This window comes from Pezoporus flaviventris, unplaced genomic scaffold, assembly GCF_033815535.1.
Source record: "Pezoporus flaviventris isolate CSIRO_AGI_PZ_B2104156 unplaced genomic scaffold, CSIRO_AGI_Pfla_v1 ptg000054l, whole genome shotgun sequence".
Classification (NCBI taxonomy): Eukaryota; Metazoa; Chordata; class Aves; order Psittaciformes; family Psittacidae; genus Pezoporus; species Pezoporus flaviventris.
In genome coordinates this window covers 4,108,954-4,129,367 of record NW_026892602.1, presented here as the reverse complement: position 1 = coordinate 4,129,367, position 20,414 = coordinate 4,108,954, and the positions used below count along the sequence as shown (strand labels likewise).

General features: G+C 34.4%; 1 protein-coding gene across 1 annotated transcript in view; it reads right to left on the bottom strand.

Moving 5' to 3' along the window:
* Window positions 1–18,912, bottom strand: part of RPGRIP1L (RPGRIP1 like) — a 72,408-nt gene extending 53,496 nt beyond the window's left edge. The window contains exons 1-7 of the mRNA XM_061469049.1: window positions 18,301–18,912; window positions 17,381–17,522; window positions 14,751–15,049; window positions 12,522–12,621; window positions 10,239–10,382; window positions 3,989–4,094; window positions 96–242 (exon numbers count right to left, since the gene is read on the bottom strand). Of these exons, the coding sequence (XP_061325033.1) occupies window positions 96–242; window positions 3,989–4,094; window positions 10,239–10,382; window positions 12,522–12,621; window positions 14,751–15,049; window positions 17,381–17,522; window positions 18,301–18,385 (1,023 nt within the window). The 5' untranslated portion in view covers window positions 18,386–18,912. The remainder of the gene's footprint in view (window positions 1–95; window positions 243–3,988; window positions 4,095–10,238; window positions 10,383–12,521; window positions 12,622–14,750; window positions 15,050–17,380; window positions 17,523–18,300) is intronic.
* Between the last annotated feature and the right edge of the window lie 1,502 nt (window positions 18,913–20,414).

The window sequence follows — 20,414 nt, the reverse complement described above, 5'->3', positions numbered from 1 at the left end:
ATATCTCCACAACTAGAAGATATCCCATGCTTACTTTCCCCTTACCTATGTGTGCTACCTAAAGCAGATTCTAGCTCTCTTGAAGACAATCTCACCTCTTCCGTCCTTCGGTTTGAAATGGTTATGGACTGCAGCTCTTTTTCAAGATGAAGGCACTTTAACCGCTCCTCTTTAAGCTGTAGATTCAGTTCATCACCTTTTGCTATAAAGGCATCATAGTTGGCTTTCAAGTTCCTTTCGTTCTATGAAAAGAAATAAAGGAAAATCCAGGAAAAAACAAAAAAAAAACAACAAAACCCAACCAAAACATACTTACTTGAATGTTAAAACATTGCATATTCAACCTGGGGTCTCTTATGGCAGTATTTAATTTATATTCTCAATGCGGACAACAGGAGACACTCTTGAACTACATAACTGAAAACAACTTTCATTACGTATGATCAGGAGAAGGTGGCATTCTTGTTGCTCTCAGGAACATTAAGCTCTTAGTTCAGTGATGGTAAAAACAACCAAGAAATACATCTGTTAGGCAATTAAAAGATTTTGGTGTGGTTACAGTGGTTAGACATGCTGACCAAAAGCACTGCAGTAGCAAGCAAAAATGAATGTTGACCTCAGTTGTGTTAATCACAGAGCTTCTCACAGCTCTGTTAACCCTTAGTTGTAGATATATAATTGTTTCATAATCCTAGTGCACTCAGTTCTATTTCCCTGCTGGCACTAATTTAACAAGGGACTTATAATTTTTTTTTTTAACATTTTAATTTACTTCTATGGATTATATGATTCTATGATTTTATATTAAGGCACATTTAACCAATTTTAATATTAAATGGAAGATGCTGATAGAACCTCTATTTCAGAACATTAGTTAATATTACACTGCTTACATTCCACAATGCTTTAATAAAGGTTCATTCATTAAGAATTTAAATGTAGAGCACATTCAAGTATGACTTGAAACAAAACAGCCCAAAAGCTAATATCCTGTTTAATAAAATGATCATATGAAAATTTATGTCATGTATATGTATGAGTATAGATAATATTTTATGATGTAGACAGAAAAAAGTTAGCTTCATTTTTTCCATACAATATTCCTACAAAGTGGTTAAATGGAGAAACTGAATGTGAATCCTTACAAGTTGTTTAGGTTCACATGCAGTCAGATTATCCTAGAAACAAGCAAAACCCCCACAGAAAACCCAATCACTATCTTGATCTTCAGCCTTTCATATCTTATTTCTCAGGAAGAAAAATATCATGGAGAATAAATATTAGCAGTCAGCCTTATTTCAGAGAGATAATGAATTGTATTACTCACAAATTCGTAAGTCTTTCCCTAGTGCTTCTCTTGCTCTGTTCTATAGCTGTCAACTGTATTTCAATAACTTCAAAAAAAGCGCACCTTAAAAACCATTCTTTTACACATTCTTTTCATTTCTCTCCAAATTTCTTTCCTTTCTCCTCAAAATCAGAATACTTACTTTCTCTAGCCCTTCCAACTGTCCAAGTGAACTCATGTTTTCTTCCTCATCTCTCAGCTTCAATTTTTTCCTGTCTCTTTCAATAACTTGTTTCACTTCAACCCATGCTATTTGAAGAAAAAAAAAACACAACCCCAGAACACTTTGCAAAGCTGCTTTCATAGACCATTTCACCTCATCTCTTCCCTTAATTTCCAAAACAGTTGAAAACAAATTCAACTCATATTTATTCTACCAAACCACCGCATTAAAGCACTAAAAATATCCTCCTGAAAAATTCCCTTGCTTTTACTTTGTTCCAGTCCTTCTGTATTTCTGCTGCTCTCCTGAACTCCATTTTGAACTAACCCTCCTCATTAAGGGAACCATGACTTCACCCTCATTATTGCTTTTAATTTTTTATTGCAAAATGCATTCTTTGCCTGTATATTTTCTATATCTGAGTGTTCCACCAGCAATTTTTTTCCATTATGCCCAAACAGTCTTCTCTCCTGCTCTTCCTGGAGTATCCCAAGACTCAGGTCATGGCAACAACTGGGATAATGACTTGACTTTAATATTTCTAGTCTTGACTTTTTATCTTCGGGAAACATGCCTTGATATTGCTGTTAATTAGAAATAACTCATTTAAAGAAAATGGATCTATGCCTCCTAGAAATACTGCACAAATGAACATAAGCTGCTCTCAATCACAGTTGTGAAATTGTTGTACCAGCTGTTCACAAGAATTAACCCTCTGTAGTGTTTAAAATTGTAGGAAGTCTGCTAACCTGTGCAACTATTACAAATTATGAAATCCTGAATGTTCAGTATGTAACTGAAGGAAACAAGTATACCTATGGCATCAAACATATAATCCAAACTATTTCAGGGTCCTTTGTTCTTCTAAACAGATTGTACAATTCCTTCATTCAAACGGCTGCATTAAAATTCTTTACCAACAAAATGTCCTGTAAATGTCTGGTAGCAAGACCAACTTCAATATGATTAGATGGAGTAGGATTCTAGGCTCTCATTCTGTGGTTTCACATTTTCGGTTGACTCAAATTCGAAGATGAACATAGAGGAATTATATAGGTTTCAATCAGTACAAGCTTACAGCAAATGACAATTAAAGCAATAGGCACAAAGAAAATCAACATAAAAATACTAAAAACTGTTCTGTTTGGAAGTACATGCCCTCTAAATTAGAAATTTAGGATATTACAGTTATTCACATTTAATAAACAGATTTCAAAAAACTAGACAACCATTGGATCCCTTATCTTATAAAAAAGAAAAAAAAAAAGAGAGACAGCAAACGTACTCATCCTGTTCAAAAATTCAGTTCTCATTGTGAATATTAGAAACAACATCTTCAAACACCACTTTGAATCCTAGGCATGTGTTCCTATTCAGCTGCTGCCAAGAAAGTGCATAACTACTTGATGTGTGCTGTAAATTACCAAAAAGTCACATATGATTTAAAATGGAACAGCTTACTTATTGCTTTCTATTTAAGAACACAAAAAGCCACATGAAACCTGTCTCCCCTGGAATTTAGCTCACCCCGTGAAAAATTAAATTTGGGCTACTAACAGAAGTGCTGCTCTGGCAAAGAAGACACAGGTATCACACTGAAGTGGGAAGGGAAGCAAAGCAAAACATAGAAACAGAAAAACACAGGGGAAAAAGGAACAAAACAAAAATCTAATGGCACAAATGTTATTTAGCCTTCTACAATAACAAGAAGCAGGCAGCAGTAAGAGTTTACAAGCATATTTAAGTGCTTTCACCTCAGAAGGCTACGATACTTTAGAAAGCTCCATTGTACACAGGATTCCTACTCACAGGATTCTCCCACTTCCAAGTCATTATCATACTACCTCTGCCTGTATGCACATGAAGCTCTCCAAAAACATATGAGAAGAAGCAGAAAAATGCTGTATAACTAAAGCCTACCTGGAGTCTACCAGGCAGTTGCATGTGCTGGTGATATTTTCATGAAACTGCTCTTTTTAGAAAGAAAATGCATGACTTACAGTAGCCCTCAAATAATTTCCATGAATTTACAAGCACAATTTATTTAATCCCTAATATCAAAACTCTCATCTATCATTCAAACCTCTCCAACTTTATCAAAGACTGATAAAGTGAGGGGGGTCTGGTACCCCTTCATTGGTAAATCAGTACATGTAAGTCAAAGCACTCTCTTTTAAACGACCAGGAATCTCTTTTGATAGCAGGACAACTCAGTTCATTCTCCACAGTCTGCCTGGGATAGCTTTGCAGAAAAACATCTTTAAGACCTGCTAGACCCTTCTGCAAGAAATTAAAAAATTAAAATTTATTACTAAAAATCTCTAAACATTTGAAGTAGTTTGGGTGCAATGAATTACGTGGTTAATTTTCACATATATAGTACTGACTCAGAATCAAGAACTGTGTATATTTCTTTTCCATTTATGCATGCTTATGTGACGAGAGTAAAGGAATGTCACTGACCAAATTGCAATTACCTCTTGGAGCTGAAGAAATTTTCCTTCTGCTGCTGAAAGAGCATTGCTTTTCTCAACCAGCTGTTTACGGATCTTGATCATTTCCACATTGTCCCGAATGTTTAGCCTTCAAAATTGTATTAAAAAGAAATTCATCATGAGCTTAAAGATACAAAATAAATTAATTGTTTTTGTTTTGATAGGTTGAAATCCTTTGCAAATCACAACACATCTGAGAGAAGATTAGCGTGTAATACCCCAATAAATTTCTTCATCTATAATCCACATTACAGAATTTAGGTAAACACATAATGACAGAGCTCGAGTTAATGTATATCTACTTCATTGGTCATTGTATCAAACGATATGACAGGAAAACAATCCTATGCCTAAAGAGATTATTTGTTTTACCTTCACTTGTTTTTCACCTTCAAAAGTACTTGTTGCTAGTACATTATCATTATATGCCAGCAGATTACCCGTTGAATTTAAACGTATCAAATACTGATATGAAAAAGTGACTTAGTAATTTATACTATAAAACTTAAGGTTGGCACTCAACAAGCTGCAGGTGTGTCTAAACTACATGAAAATCACTGAATATCCATGTAGCTGTTTTATATTGTCACAATTCCAAGATTAATTTGAGAAAGTACTGTTTAATAGAAAGGATGTTTTAAAACAGTTAAATAATTTTAAATAAATATTTATTTAGATATCTTCCCTTCAGTGAAAACTAAACTCCACTGTTTCCACAGCTTCTTCAAGTCTGGGAAGAGAAACCAATTCTGATTTGTATTATATATATAATACAAAATACCAATAATTATAAATATAAAATATGATGAAATCAGAATAAATTTTAGCATTTGAAAAGGTAATTTCTGTTCCAATATTTACCTACTTTAGACATATTGGACAAATTGTCACAATGCCATGCTGGAGCAAGAAAATGAACTACAAAGCTTACACATCTGTAAACCAGCTGGGTACGTGAAATACTTCCCTTTTATTCTGTAAAATATCTAATCCTATTGTGTTTTGGCATTGCCCAGTTAATTGGCCTTACACAGAAGACAAACACACTCACTAACCTCAGATCTTCCCCAAGAAACAGCCCTAATGCAACACTAAATATCATGTGTCTAAAACATGTTATCTATGTAAATTTAAGTTGTGGTGAGAATAGACACCAGCACTGTCTCATGCTAGCTATCTAAAAGCTAATGTAGTGGTACATTTTTCTTAATCCTGTTCCACACATCAAACAAAAGGCTCTTATGCCTTCAAAGGATTTTTCTTCCCCCCTCCCCCTCCCTTTCTTTTTTAAGCAGGGGGCTTTTTTTTTTTTCTTTTTAGTAGAGAAAGGAGCAGATGATAGTGAAATTTATGATGTACAGATGTAAACCCCATGGCTTCTGACAATCAACATTAACTGTTTTTTCAACAGTGAATGAAAGCATTTGATTTAAACAGGTTTGGTGTACTGATGTCATGAAACTAATTATTCAAATTCAGAAGTGAAAAATTACTTTTTATTGGGATCATTTCAATTCTGAAAATTATAGTAGTATTTATCTCAAGAAGTTTCTAGCTACAGAAAACATGCAATTAATTTCTTATTAGTGTACTACATCAATCACAGTCTCAGCTCTCATTGCAGGCTGCAGCAACAACTATTTTTCTACAGAAATTTTACAATACATTACTTATTTATTTAAACAAAATATGTCTAAAAATATCCAATGCATCTAGGTACATGACAACAAACTTGCTGTTGAAGAAAAAATCATTTCAGATTTTGTGGGCAAGGAAAAGTTATCTGAGGAAGATTCTGCTGAGAAGATTAATTTTTCTATAAATGAAGACACAAAACAGTGGAATAAAATAGAAACTGATTATCTACACAACTTTCTCCCTCCCAGGTCATTGATTCATTCTGCTCCTAGAATATTTGCCCAGCTGTTCTGGTATAACTTAAAAATAGGGGTTATATACAGATCTGATATAAAAGTCAATGTTACCTTTATTTTGCTCAAAGAGTAATAAAACAATGTATAATAAAGATGGACTAAGACAACACATTCATTATTTTCTCTGTTGCCAAAAAAGTCAAAAGCTCTGCTACAGAGTCTGAAAACATGGAGGTAGGCCTGGAGCAGAAGTTAAAAAAGGAACCAATAACCCTTTTGAGTAAGTAACCTGAATTAATGGGCATACTGATTTAGCTCTAGCACACCTTCTACTCCAAGTGCAGAAATAATGAACATGAACTCTATCCTTCCACTCTAAACCTCATCTTAAAACTGGGTTAAAAAGTTTGAAATTGAAAATTAAGTTAGGAGAAAGTGACTCATTAAAAAGCTAAGAATTATGTTTGGGGTTAATGTCTGAAGTATACCAAAGAGACAGGCTCTTTTCCAGACCTATTCTCATTTGGATTAAAAGCATACAGAGTGGGATTCCAGTAACATGCTGGGGACCAGCTGCGTAGGAATGGGCGACTGATAGCAACCTAAACCAGAAAGAAATGATTAAAGAAAGGATCTTGACCTGCACTGTACAAATTTATGCCAGTAAATCCCAGATGGCTAAACTAATAAAATCGAGGTCTAATCAAACCACATCCCTTGCATCTTGTCTTTGCTTCTATATGAGCAGGACATGGATACAATACTGAGACTACTCTTAAAAGAGTCCTGTAATTGCATCAGCTGGACCAGTGACTCATAAACTTTCCCCATTTACCTTCAGAACAAGAAAAACAAGCAAGTATAAAAATATCACCATACCACTTCTCAGGATCACTTACCCTCTGTCTTGTACAATAAAAGTTTTCTATGATAACAGTTCTCAATCACCAATGCATCAGTGGTCAAGACAAACACTTCCCAAGCAGAGAAGTAAAGAATAGAATATCAATGTGCAGTACTCCTCTCATTCTATGATGCTTAGGAACTACAAACAGAATTGTATGTTGATATACATTCTGTTCTTTCCTTTACCTCCTATTTTTTGCAAGTCAAATATAAAGGGGTAAAAAGCCCAACAATATTCACCTTCCAGTAGCACCTTTATGTTGTAATTCATAGTATACTTGCAAAAAAACAAAATATTAACATTGCAGCAACAGCTTAAACACTGAAATTCAGATTTTTTTTAAAATACCAATATAAAATTCCATATTTGTTTGCCTGGCTGAAGAGCTAGATATTAAAAAAGTCATGATCTTTAGGTAAACTGGTTAGATATGAAAAATCAGGAAGATGCAAATATAAGGGTTTTTTTTATACAACATGTCTATTTATTAGAGATGATTTAGCAAATTCATATACATGCTGTAGTATCTCAAAACCCTTTAGGTAATGTACTGTGATTAACATGTTCCACGTTTTAATCTAGGTCCACAATGCTAACACAGAAGTCATACGTGTGTCAGATATGATACTCCTGTCCAAAAATCCACACACTTAATAGGTCTGATAGGTCTGATTCCAAAAAAAAATGGCAGAAAATGACAAAAGAATTAAGAAATGACTAGCAGGAAAGTTTTTTCACTTAAAAAACCCCAACCACAAAAGAGAAAAACACGCACAAACATGCAAATACCAAACACCTGTTTCACAAATGAATTTTGGGTAGATTGGACAACGTTTTTGGGAAAGTACTATGATCTGTTAAGACATCTGAAGATAGCCGCTTGCAAAATGTGATTGTTTAACTTGTGCACTGGTCATCATAGAACTTAAATCATGAGGTTATTATGGTTTTGGCCATCTTTAATTTAAAAACAGACAAGTCAAATGCAGTTAAATTTTGTAAAAAGTTAAGAAAATATGTTCAATCTAACAAGCCACACATCAAGTTTCTCCCTTAAGTCAGAATTAAATCAGAATTATGTATTCTTGAAATAATCCCCAAACAATCTCCAATGAAATATTGAAAAAAACATTGATTGCAGCCATGTTACAATAACCACCTTGAGGAGTACACTGCATATGAACTCAGCTCTGTTATGCACCTCTTATGTGGTCATACAGAAATTGTAGTGAAGCTACAAAGGTAGTTTTAAAATATTAATGTATTTCTTGTGGGTAGAAGACTCAAGATAACTACTATCTCCCCCCCCTTACTGCTGATGGATCAACAATTATTAACTGTGGCTGCTTAACTGTTTGGAACGACAGTTATTTCAGTTACAAGAATTTCTTAATCATACAGAAGAATAAAGAATACTTTCCTAAATGTTGAAAGTAACCTGATTTTGTTAACAGGCTGAGATCAAATGGTGCTACAACACGAAGAGATAGGTGGAAACACTCATGTCTTTTTGGCAACATACAGTCCCTAAAGAATTTTAACAGATGAACTGTCTTTAAATAGTAACACATCTAGATGACAGCCAAGTGTACTTTTACAAAACACATGAAAAAGTTGAAAATTGTACCAGAATCCAAAGACATAAGCTACAAAGACAAAATCAGATGGCCTCATCAGTCAGCCAAATTTCCATTTTTTCCTCCAGCATTTTACTATTGACAGTTTCTTCTCTGCTGAGGGAAAGAAGATTAAAAACAAGAATTACATAGAACGTGTAGGTCTATTCGTGTAATAAAACAGCTAATACAGACTGTTCTAGAGAGCAGTTGCAAGACTTTTCAAGAAAGCAAGCTAATGAAAATCTCCTAAAGATAGTATGTATAGGTACCTATGCTTGCAGTTAAACCTGGAGACAACAGTATCCCTCTAAGTTCTGGCTCTGATTCTTTCAGCATGAAAAAAATACAACTTGAAAAACATGGCAAAAATAAGTCTTCCATAAAGTATTCCAGTAGCAAAATGACAGAATGCATACTATTCTAAAGATGCACTAGTGGAAAATTTTCAATTCCTTTCCCAATGTGTTCAGCAAAACACTGTAAACTCTTAAAGACTTAACCTATCTTTTACCAGGCTTCAAACAAGAAAAGGACTGTAACGGAAATACTTCCAGAAATTCAAATATGAATTCAAAGACAGTAACTTCGGCCAAGTGTCATGGATTGTATACAGGTAATTTGAGAAACATAAATAAATAAGGATCTGCACTACTTTTTGTTGCCTGACTTTAAATATTTTTTTTAGCTGAATTTGAAGTGCATCTTTAAAAGTCCTTAAAAATTTCTCAGAAATATGGTACCTGATAGTTACATGTTCAGTTTCTGTCTGCTGTACTTAACACCGTTTATCTACAGAAGAATGAAGCACAGAAGTTCTTTGAGGTTTGCATCAGATTATTGTCAAATAACGAAAAAAACTTTAAAATATTTTCTGAATTGACTGTAGGCACAGACTGAGAAATTATTCATAATAACAACTTCTTTAACCTATTTAAACTATTTAAAGGAAATTCTGAATAGGGGAGACTTATGACTTTGTGAAGAATTTACTAGCAAACATTATGATATATTATTTATGTAGTGCCACTGATGCACAAAAGAATGCTTACACATAATAACGGGGTCCCTCTCTTGAAAGACAGTTAAAGAACTGACCATGTATTTCTTATCCAAGTAGAACTTCCACTGAAATCGAATGAGTAAGGAATGCAGGATCATGCCATATTGGATTCTTTGTAGAATTAAAAGTAACAGGCTGAAATTGAAACACTCAAAAGAGAGAAAATATATGCAATGTTGCATGATTTTGCGTATCTTTTTGCAAAAGTGGAAGAAGAGAGAAAATATTAAAATAATTGAGGCTTTATTGTGAAACTGATTCCACAAGCATGATTGCCTTTTTTTCACTGCATAGCCGTATCATATTCCTTCCAAAATTTTTTAATCTACCCTTACTGGGCCTTTATATTTCTACTATTTGTATACTCCAAATTATCACTGAGTATTGATGAACATTAAATTCTCACCAGGAGTCTATATTTAAAATTTTCTAAGAATATATTGAAGAAACAATAGATGATTAAAATTTACTGAGTTGAACTTCAATTGAATCTGAATCAGCTAGAAATGAATTCTCTAAAATGGTAATTATGGACTTCTTTGCTTACTTATGAAAATACATCATAACCTATTATCATAACAATCTCCTTGATTAGAATTATCCATGGCTATCTGGTAAAACATTTTGTTACTTAGTTTCACCAAAGGGTGGTTTAAAAATGAATAAAGCACGTATTTCCTAGCAGAACAAGAAATTTTCACAGCCATACATAAACATTATGACACAGCTCTTCTAATGCTTCCACCATGGAGACTGCCATTTTTCACAATACCTTTGGCTTGCTGTTTCTTGCTCTTTCAGCCGTAGGATGGATTCTTCAATTTCCTTTTCTTTCCTTCTTAGCTCACTCACAAGTATCTCTCTGCCACGCTCTAGTCCCTCAATGCGTTCCTTCTGAGACTCAATCACAGTCTCCCTGCAAGTACAAGCATCGTATATTCCAAAACAAGGGAAGTATTTAATAAAAGAAAAAAATAAAATAAATAGTCAAGAAAGCAAAAATTTTAAAAGTGTTCAGCAAAATTAGTACTTTTTTTTTACGAATAGAGGCTTAAGAGTTCAATTTATGATGAAAATAATTAGAGGTCACACCACGAAAATATGTGAACAGTACAATAAATAGAGAAATGAATAAAAAACATTACCAAACAAACTCTTAAATGTTTATGTGGACTGAATAATATTCAGTGGAATCTAGCTGAAAACATCATGCATGGTTTCTTATACTTTATATTAAACATATCTCCCTCCTAATCCTTTAGTGCCAAGTGTTTTCTGAAGAGGAAAACAAAATTACTAGCTATCAAAGGAACATGAAATCTTCAAAATCTTCAACAAATGGAGCAGTGAAAGTAATTTTTAAATTTTTATTCTGAGTTTAGTAACTTTACATCCCCTCCCAAAAAATACTAAATAAGACTATATGTCTTACGAAATTTATTGAGTAAATGAAACTAAAAAAAAGAAAATCAGAGAACAATAGAGTCTGAATTTTTTAATAGGCCACAAGTTTGACTTTCTTGACAAATTAATCTCAGTTAACTCTCCCAATAATATTTTTTCAAATAAGAGTAAGCAACATCTACAATATTTTCCCACTCTAAAGCTTTTGAAGCATAAGATACAATTCTTTGTTACCTTGTATACGTATCATAGACTTAAAAGTACCTTGACTTTTTTGGCCACGTGTTTGCTTTTGTACCTGAGTCCACCATTCTGAGCAGATATGGTTATTTTTGGCACATTTGTGAGAACTGAAATCTCTGAAAAAAATGCTATTCGATTTTTTCCTGCATTATAATAATGTATTTGATCAGTCTTAGGAAAAAAGCTACTGTGAACACTGAGATTCACGGCAGTATTAATAAATAGCTCTTATTTTCCAAATCTTAAGAAGTGACAGGTGTAAGGAGTAATAGCCCTTTCTAGGCCCATCACTATTAGATTACTAAGCTTTTTTTTTTTTTCACTCCAGTAACAATGTTCTATTATAAGGCAGATTATTTTAAAAAATCATGTAACTGTTCAGCAAAGATTAAATTCACACAGGATACTAGCAAGAGTTCCATTTAAAAATTGTTAAGCAATTTTAAGTAAATTATTAAAATAATTGCTAAGTGCATTTCTGTAAAATGATTTCCTATGATCCCACTAAATCTTTGTGTCTACAAAACTTCATGTACAAAACACACAATTGCACAGTAATTCATGGATTTGTGTACTTAGCTTCCCCACTTACTGAAAATTCAGCATTTATGGATGTTGTAGTAGACCTAATTAAGCTAAATCATTATAGAAAGAAACACACATACTGAAAGCAGCCTTTAGAAAACCAGATGTCTAAAAAGCATAATAAGTTATAATATATTTTGGTCAAGAAAAATACTCTGATCAGACCTCAGTATCTTTAAATTAGATATTAACTACCTCTTCGCCACCCTGTAAGTACCTTTCTGTTCTCATGCAGTCCCTACATTAAGGATGTTATCAAGAGATTCCTGAGCTTCCATTTCAGTTAAAATGTGCAACTGGACTATAAATCAACTTTCAAAATGCCAAAATGAATCAAAATCATTTTACATTTCTATCCCATAGCGCGCTTTTTTTAACTTATCCACAAAATCTGACCACCTCTAGAAACTGAGCTTAAATGATAAGCATAACATATTCAACAGTTACCACTTGCCTGGGTTATCCCACACACCTTAGGAGTCATGTTGGTAACAATTTTGTAGCTAAGGTTGCCCTTGCTTATGTCAGTTTTGTCCAGTACTAAGCAGGCAGCATTGCTCCCTAGCAAAATAGAGAGGCTCACCACTGAAGATCAGTTTTAACTTCCAGCCAAATTATATGTACCTGCATTCTGCATTCTAAATCTTTAATCCTATGTTTTCCTTAACATAAAACACTTCTGTATTGTTACCAGCGTTACTGTTGTCAGATCCAACAACTTCACTTTATTTTCTGAAGTAAAACTTCTGAAAAATATTGTTTTTTCCTTCAAGAAAACCATGAGTATTAACAATCGTAATGACAAAAATTAAGAAAACCATACAAATCTCTTATTTCAGCCCTCGAAGGCTCAAGCTGACTCAGTCCATATTCTGGGAGTCCAAGGTTAGGTGATCTCACTTCTAAATCCTGAACTCTCATTCCTAAAAAAAAAATTTATAAATTTTTGTCATGCTGAATGAAAAAGCATTTCACAAAACAGCAATTTCTACGCAGTACAAACACTTACAACCTGTATATAGATGCCGTAAGAAGTATTCACAACAAATTCAAGTGGAAAGAGACAATCGGTGTCTACAACACAGCTGCTGTGAAATTTCAACTATGGGTGATACAGCATGCTCTGGTAAGTACTGTTAAAAACATGCCTTGAAAGGTTTTTCTTAGAAGATTTTACTTCTAAAGACAGAAGTAAGATGTTTTCTTCAAAGAACAACAATATCAGTGTTATTAAATGGGAACACTTGTCATCACTTTTTCTCTGATAGCACTTTCCTTACAAAATCACAAGTGTCATTCACCTAGACAAGCAACTAAAGGGCCATTTTTATCAGCACTGCAAATAATTTCCTTATGTTCTTTAGAAGCATACTGAGTCCCTGATGAAGAAGGAAAGTGAGAAATTACTTAAAGAAGAAATATTGTCAAGAGTAAAAGCAATGGTTTCTCCAAATCTCTTTCTGCTGCTTCTCTTTCTTCAGTAAGTTTAGAGTGGGGACCAAACTATGCATTATGTTTCAAATACAGCATTAATGCTGCCATCCCTCAGTTCCCAAAATGAAGTCATTTAGATTCAAAGTACAATGATACCAGCAGGTTCACAAAATGATCTAAAAAATTAATTTCCTACATTGCATTTGTGCTGCGTTAACTTCATTTATTTATATATTTAGAATTTTGATCTTGAAGTATTATTTTTAAGGCATTGGTAACTGTACTATATACATATGTGTGTATTCATATGTATTTTGTTTATTTTTGTTAATCCAGATTTATCTCAGCTGGTTGTACTCAATAAAGTTATGAGAGAAACCAGTGAGTGTTTAATGAACATTCATACCTGACCACATCTTTCAGATTGACTTGATATAGTATTTCTAAATCAGTCAAACACAAAGCAGATACAGTAAGGGGGATTTATTATTTGTGGGCTCTTCTTGCCTCTTCATACCCTAGGGACAGCTATGCCTTCCTGAATTTATGCAGGCATTTTATGTTTTGATAATTCCTCTGAATAGTTTCTGATCTGCACTAAAAATATTTCGAGATTCAACCTTATGGTTTCACAGAGGACTTTAAGTGTCCAACAATCTTTAAACACAGGAAGCACATAAACCTAGCAGTCTCATGTTAGGCATCATCATTAATCAAAAGGGCCTGTCTAAAGCATGAGAATTGTTCCTGTTTTCATATACCTGAAATACATTTGGTTACATAATTAATGTAACCAAAATAAAGACCAGTGGGAGGCTGATATGGAGAAAAAAACAATATAGCTATGGATCAGGCCATCTGCCCGATTCATAGCTTGTAGAAGTCAAGACAATTGTGCTGACTCAATTTTGAATCAGGGCCATAGAAGTCTTGTTTTTTTTGAACATATTATCTGTACATTGTTTAAGTTAACTGAGTACAACTACTTCTACAAATGTTCATATGAAAATAGGAAGGTTTTAAAGTGTAATTTCTAACTGTAGCTACTATAAATAAAGGACTGAGAGTGAGACTGCCTTAAGCAGCAAGACTTGACAGCAAAAAGTATCATTATAAATGGCTGCATTGTGGTATTTTGTTTTTAAAAGTCCACACATGTAATAGATTTTTCAAGTCTGCAGTGTTGTGCACACATGCATCAAGAGACGAGAACAAACCCTGAAATTAAAAAAAAGAAAAACATGTGCAAACAAACTACAGATGTAAAACTTTGTTATAACATGATAACACTGAAGTTTTTCATATACTTTTTATGAGCCTTGAACACATAGAAAAGTTATATTAAAAAAGTCTCATGATTTAACTGTTAGAAAACTTGCCTGATAACTACTTTAGTTTCAGATCTGTCCTTTTACCCCTACCACTGTGGATTCTCAAAATGGCAAACAAGTTATCATGATTACTATAAATAAATACAAGAAAAAGGGGAAAGAACAATCTACCTACCTACAGGTACTATTACTCGCTGCTGAACAGGGAACAGCACGTACTTTCTACTACGACACGCTAACTCATGGCACCTATGTAAACCACTGCTTTTACTAAATGCGAATTATACCTTTCTTTGTGTGCTCCGGCATGCCAGCAGCCTCACTCACTTTTTTGAGCCCAGTGTTAACACGAGATTGAACACAGCTGTATGGATAAGGTCTATGGCATTGAATCTGGAGCTGCTGTTTAGCTGAAATGAGTTTGCTGCGGAGGCTCTCATTTTGTTTCTCAAGCTCACGAACTCTCTCTTGCAAATCCTCAATCATTTCTTCCATTTCCACAGCCTGGCCGAGCCGCTTGGGGCCGCCACCAACCTGTTCAGACCTTTTTTTATCATTAACAAGCCGTATTAACTTGGTGGCCATTCTGGGGAAAATAATAAAACAAGATGAAAAAGAATGTGAAAAGTCAGCATAAAAAGCACTCTGTTGAAAGGAACATAATCACTGTGAAGACTTCAGCATAGAACCTGAATAATAAATTTCAGGTTTTGATATAACTATTACTGCCTGTGAAGAACTCTTTGAAGATAATTGAAACCACTGTGCAGCAATCTGCTTTATAGCACTGACAAATAACAGTTTCCTAAGGCTTATCATTTAAGGTTAGTAAAGGGAGGACACATATTTACTCCATATGCTGCTTAAATGTAATTTTTAATGCATGACCTTATATAGGATCCTCTGAATGCTGTTAAGCAAGTTACAGATTTGGGATGTGGCAGGGCAAACTACAAAAGCTACAATTCCACAAAATATCCAACTATTGAAAGAACACTAATAATATGCAACATTCCAATGATATACCATTTCTAGATTTTGGGGATTTAAAAATATATTTCAGTTCTCAAGTGGCTAAAATATACAGATGGATGGTGCTCCAGAAAAAGAAACTTAATAGTTCTCATTACCACACTCAATTTTATACTTGATAAATATTACCTATGTGCTTCAGAGAAGGAATGGTTAGCTGCAGAATATAATTAGATGCAGAGGGTATGGTTTTCATCTATTTTTTAATGAATACAAATTTTGCTTTTGGCATCTCAAGAGTTGTACCTTTGATTTCCTTTAGTTTTGATAAACATTGGTACGCTAGAACAAAAGGCAGAGAGGGCACATGGGGGTGATGTAATATACAAGAACAGAAAACACACCCAGCAGTGAATGGAAAAAACTTGGCATATAAAGAAAGAAAAGGTGGCTTTGATGAGAGAGACAAGTTCAAGACTTTACAAAATTGGTCACACACCTTTAAGACCTGTATCTAGTTTATAGGGAATCTATTTTTGCAGGCCCAGAAAGAAGACTGAAAATACAGACACACTTCATTTCTTTAAAGGGTCGTGTTTTATTTTTGTATGCTTGTGGACAGAAGCTTCTACTTAAAAGAACAAAAGTGAAACAAAAAAAATCTATAATAACTTTAGGATGTCACAGAATGTTACTTGCCTGTAAGCAGGTTTTTTGTTCATTGTTTTTTTCAATGTACTCTACTGCAAATTAATTCCAAACTTTTAGTTACAATGGTTTTGGCACAAGGGATGCTGGGAAAGAAATTTAGCTTAAGAGTTAAAATTTTTCTCTGGCAGTCTAGACTAACACTGTGTTTTATATTTTCTGTAACTTAAAATATGAATTCAGGTATTCAATTTGGACATTCTGTGTGATTTTATTTAAGTGGCTGATGAGTGTGTTTGATAAATCATCTAACAGAAACACTGGAAATGGCATTTGCAAAGTTTGCATAAGCAAACAATTCATTTATTCCGCTGTCTTATATTTGTCAGTAGCCTGACAGAAAAGATGGAAGTTATGTCATGCTCGTCAATTTGATAGTGAATACTGAGTCAAAAGGAAAGAATGTTTTGGACTTTTGAGAAGTATGAAATATCTCACCTAGAGAAGCAATATCTTCAGACACCCATTCATGAACTTGTTAGCTTGTTACCAGAAGCTAGCTTAGATGCAGCAAGATTTTATTAGCTTAAGTGCAGCACAATGTGAATACAGAGTCATGGTGTTTTCGGATTAACGAGTCCTCCTGGAGTATAGTAACACCATGAAGAGCTCTGCTGAGTCCAGACTGGTTTGTCAGCACAGCACAAAGTTTAGTAACAACCCTAATGTTGCTTGCATATGTTTGGGCACACTGGATACTATGCTTGCCATGCTACTTGGGATTTCTTCTATGAAGTTATCTATTACCCTTAGTATAGGAGAGTTGATCACAATTATAAAGATACGTTAGGGTTTAACTAGATAAAAGGCTAGATGCTAGTCAACTTGGACGACAGAGAAGAACAAAAAGAGGGGCAGAATCTCTTCATAGGACATTATGATTCTAGGATGAAATACCTGATGACTAATTAGGCTTCTGCTGCCTCTTCTTTAGTTCCCAGAATACCTGTTATATTCGTACTGAGATAGCATTGCTATGAACCCAAGGTACCAGCTCTGAAGTGGTGGAGAGCAGTGTGCCTCTCTACATGGAGATCTAATACTGTCCACTGCAAAAAATATCCCATATACCACAGAGACAACCAGAGATCAATAAAAAAATGAATTCCAATGAGTGATTTATGCTACTATTTTAAAAAGTGCTCTGAGAGAAATCAGCATGATTTTGAACCTGTTGATAATGCTTTAAAGAGTGAAAATGTTATTGTAGCTAAAACAAAAACACTAAGCTCCATACCTTTTAATCTTCTCCTCTTGCTTATTTGCATGCTGTTTGAGTAAGATGTTCTCATCGTGTACACGAAGGAATCTGTCTTCCAGTTCCTTTCGACTGATTCGTGATACAGCTTGTCGAGCTTTTACATTCTGTGTAGTTGATTCTACTCAAACAAAGACAACTTTAAATTACCTTCAATATATTCAACAACATGTAATCCAAAGTCTAACTGATTTTGAAATACTGAAAAAAACCAAAATTTTCAAGTAGCTTGATATTTTACACTTGTATCAGTCTGTTGATTATCTTTTGCAGACACTGGCGTATTAACATCTCCTTTTGTCTCCTTCTTACAGATGAAAAAAATAATAAAAAAAATTACACAGTAAACAGTACATAACTCGACAGCTCAAAGGAAATAGTTGAGCAAATAACAAGGCACTGTCAAACATACTACTTAAAAAATAAATGATCATTACCAACGAGATGCTTTCTAATCAAAGTTAACATACTCTCTTGAAGCTTGACAAGATTAACTCACAATAATGTAAATTTACTTAGATACAAGATTAAGCCCAGTACTTCCATTTTAACAGCAGCTGAGTAACGTATAAGAATGCAATAGTATTTTTGGTTCCCATTTTGTTCAAAGGGCCTGGCTTTGTCCTCAGTTCAGCAAAACAAGTCCTCCTTTCTTCTGGAAGGATGAATTTTATACCTCAATGAGTTTTCCAGTTTTTACCAAATCACAGCAGCTCCTCTCTTATAACAAGCAACATGAACATAGAGTGGGCCATAGTACCTTTCAGAATTTAACCCAGGTTTTGAATGGTATTTGAACTTAATTTTATGAGTGGGAACGTCAGAAACGATTTTAGAAAGAAACTAAAGAAGCCACTGATCAAAGCCTGCAATTGTAATAAACAGCAGCTGGTACAAACCTTGTAATCCTTCAATTCCAGCTGGAGTTAGACCTACATCTCTCACAGGCAGGTCCCCTACGGTTTCATCAGCTGGAAGTGACATGGCTTATCTACGGATAACAAAATTCAGATTAAATTCTTTTCCATCTGTAACTTAGACTGCAAGACTAGAATGAACTACAACACATCACATAAAATAAAGGAAATAGTAATGACAGATTCATGGAAATGACAGACTCATACATTACTATAAATGTTCCCATCTCAATTGTGTCACTCAGAAGAGAATCTAAACTTTCAAGTTTGAAGTTATGCCAGTTTTAATCCATGCACAAAATATGGCTTCTGTTACATAAGTAATACCATTTTCCAGATTTTGAATCGGCCTCTTTGAAACAGAGGTGCTGGAGGTTACAAAGTCATTTCAGTGCTGCCTACTATCCTTTTAGTCTTTCAATCACTGTCATAACAGAAACTATTTTCTAGGAGACTGTCCTATGAAAGATTCTCATAAATCTCAATGCATTTCTTTCTTGAGGCAACAGAAAGCGTAGCTACATGACAAAGTGAGATTAGGAAAAGTATTAATGTGAAAAAGTACTACATTTGTTTCAGTGTAATGTAATATGAAGATACTTGTTAACAACTAATATTTCTTTCTTCTCTTCCAGTGCAGAAAATTAGTTGCCCGCCACAGAGTCAAGTAAGCCTGAAATAGCATGAAAAGAGAGAATAAAGTCCTTTGGACAGTCTTTCCTTTCAGTCCTCCATCACTTTTTAGGTGATACGGATCCTTAGTGAATTCAAAAACATCTAGGAAGCACTGGGAAATTAACGGCGATGTTACTAAAGACCTGCACTGGATGACAGAAGTGACACATGCATAGACATTGCATGAAGTATCTGTTAATTCCATTTTAACCAAAACTTCTGCTAAAGATGTGCCTTTCTTCTACTAGTAAAGTCATGACTGTTGAAATGCCTAAACTGACCTCCACTTGCATATTAGGAATAAGGTTGCAGTTTCAATGTTAGTCGTAGAAAGAGAATAACAGCTCACAACATTGAGGTCAACGGCATGCAGCCACTGTAAAAAGTGGCACAATTCTAATCACAGACACATCAGCCAGGATCCAGATTGTCACTGTCCTCTGCTCTTTTCGTGTTACTCACACAATCCCTCAAAATTTTTTTTTTTCTATTTGTTAAATTAGCGCTGTCTACAGTCATTGACTTCATTCGGATCTAGGTTCATTACTGAGGTCAGTATTATGTATCACTGTATCAATATCACTCTAGCAACTGAGACTGTAGTAACCCAGAAATCTTTACCTCTCAATGATCCACCCCAGTTTGGTTCATGCTGGTGGCAAGGAGGAGATGCTACCATTACACGTCTTTCTACAATGTGGTTGTCTTAGTCTTCACAAATAAAAAATGACAGAGGTTTGGGGGCTTTTTCTGGCAAATTTCAGAGAGGTCAAGAGCTAAACAAATATTTTATCAGCGTGACTCCACAATGTTTTTGATCTATCAAAACCAAGCTTCAAAAACTCTAGCGGAACAACAGCACAGGCAAACATTCCTGGTTTTCACTATTCGCCAGGTATTGAGGAAGCATTGCTATGAATGTTATTTTCAGTATGAGAAAAAGCTCATTCATTAGAAAACACAGACAAAACAGGTGCTTGCTCCTGAAGTAAACAAACATAAAACCACTTGTTAATAGTAATTCATTACTAGCTGCAACAAAACTACAGAACAACTTAAGATGTAAGCAAACGAATATAGCAGGGCTGTACATGAAAGCCAGTTTCTACTGGCGACATAACTTGCAGACAAGCTGCTTTAAATCTAAGGTCCCGAAAACTTAGGTGAAATTTTCAAAAATAAAAGGAAGAATTAGTTGTTTCATTTTTATTACTAAGAGACTGAAATTGAGGATTCAGCTTTCTTTTCTGCCATGGGCCAGGAGAAGAAAAATCCAAATTAACTTTTTTTATGAAAAAGCTTGGGTTTAGATAGAAATAGTAAAACTTGCCTCCTGGTTTTGGGGAGGTAAAATATAATTACAAGATTCAGAATTTGGCTTGGCAACTTATTTGTCTGATTAGTAACCTAAAAACTATCTA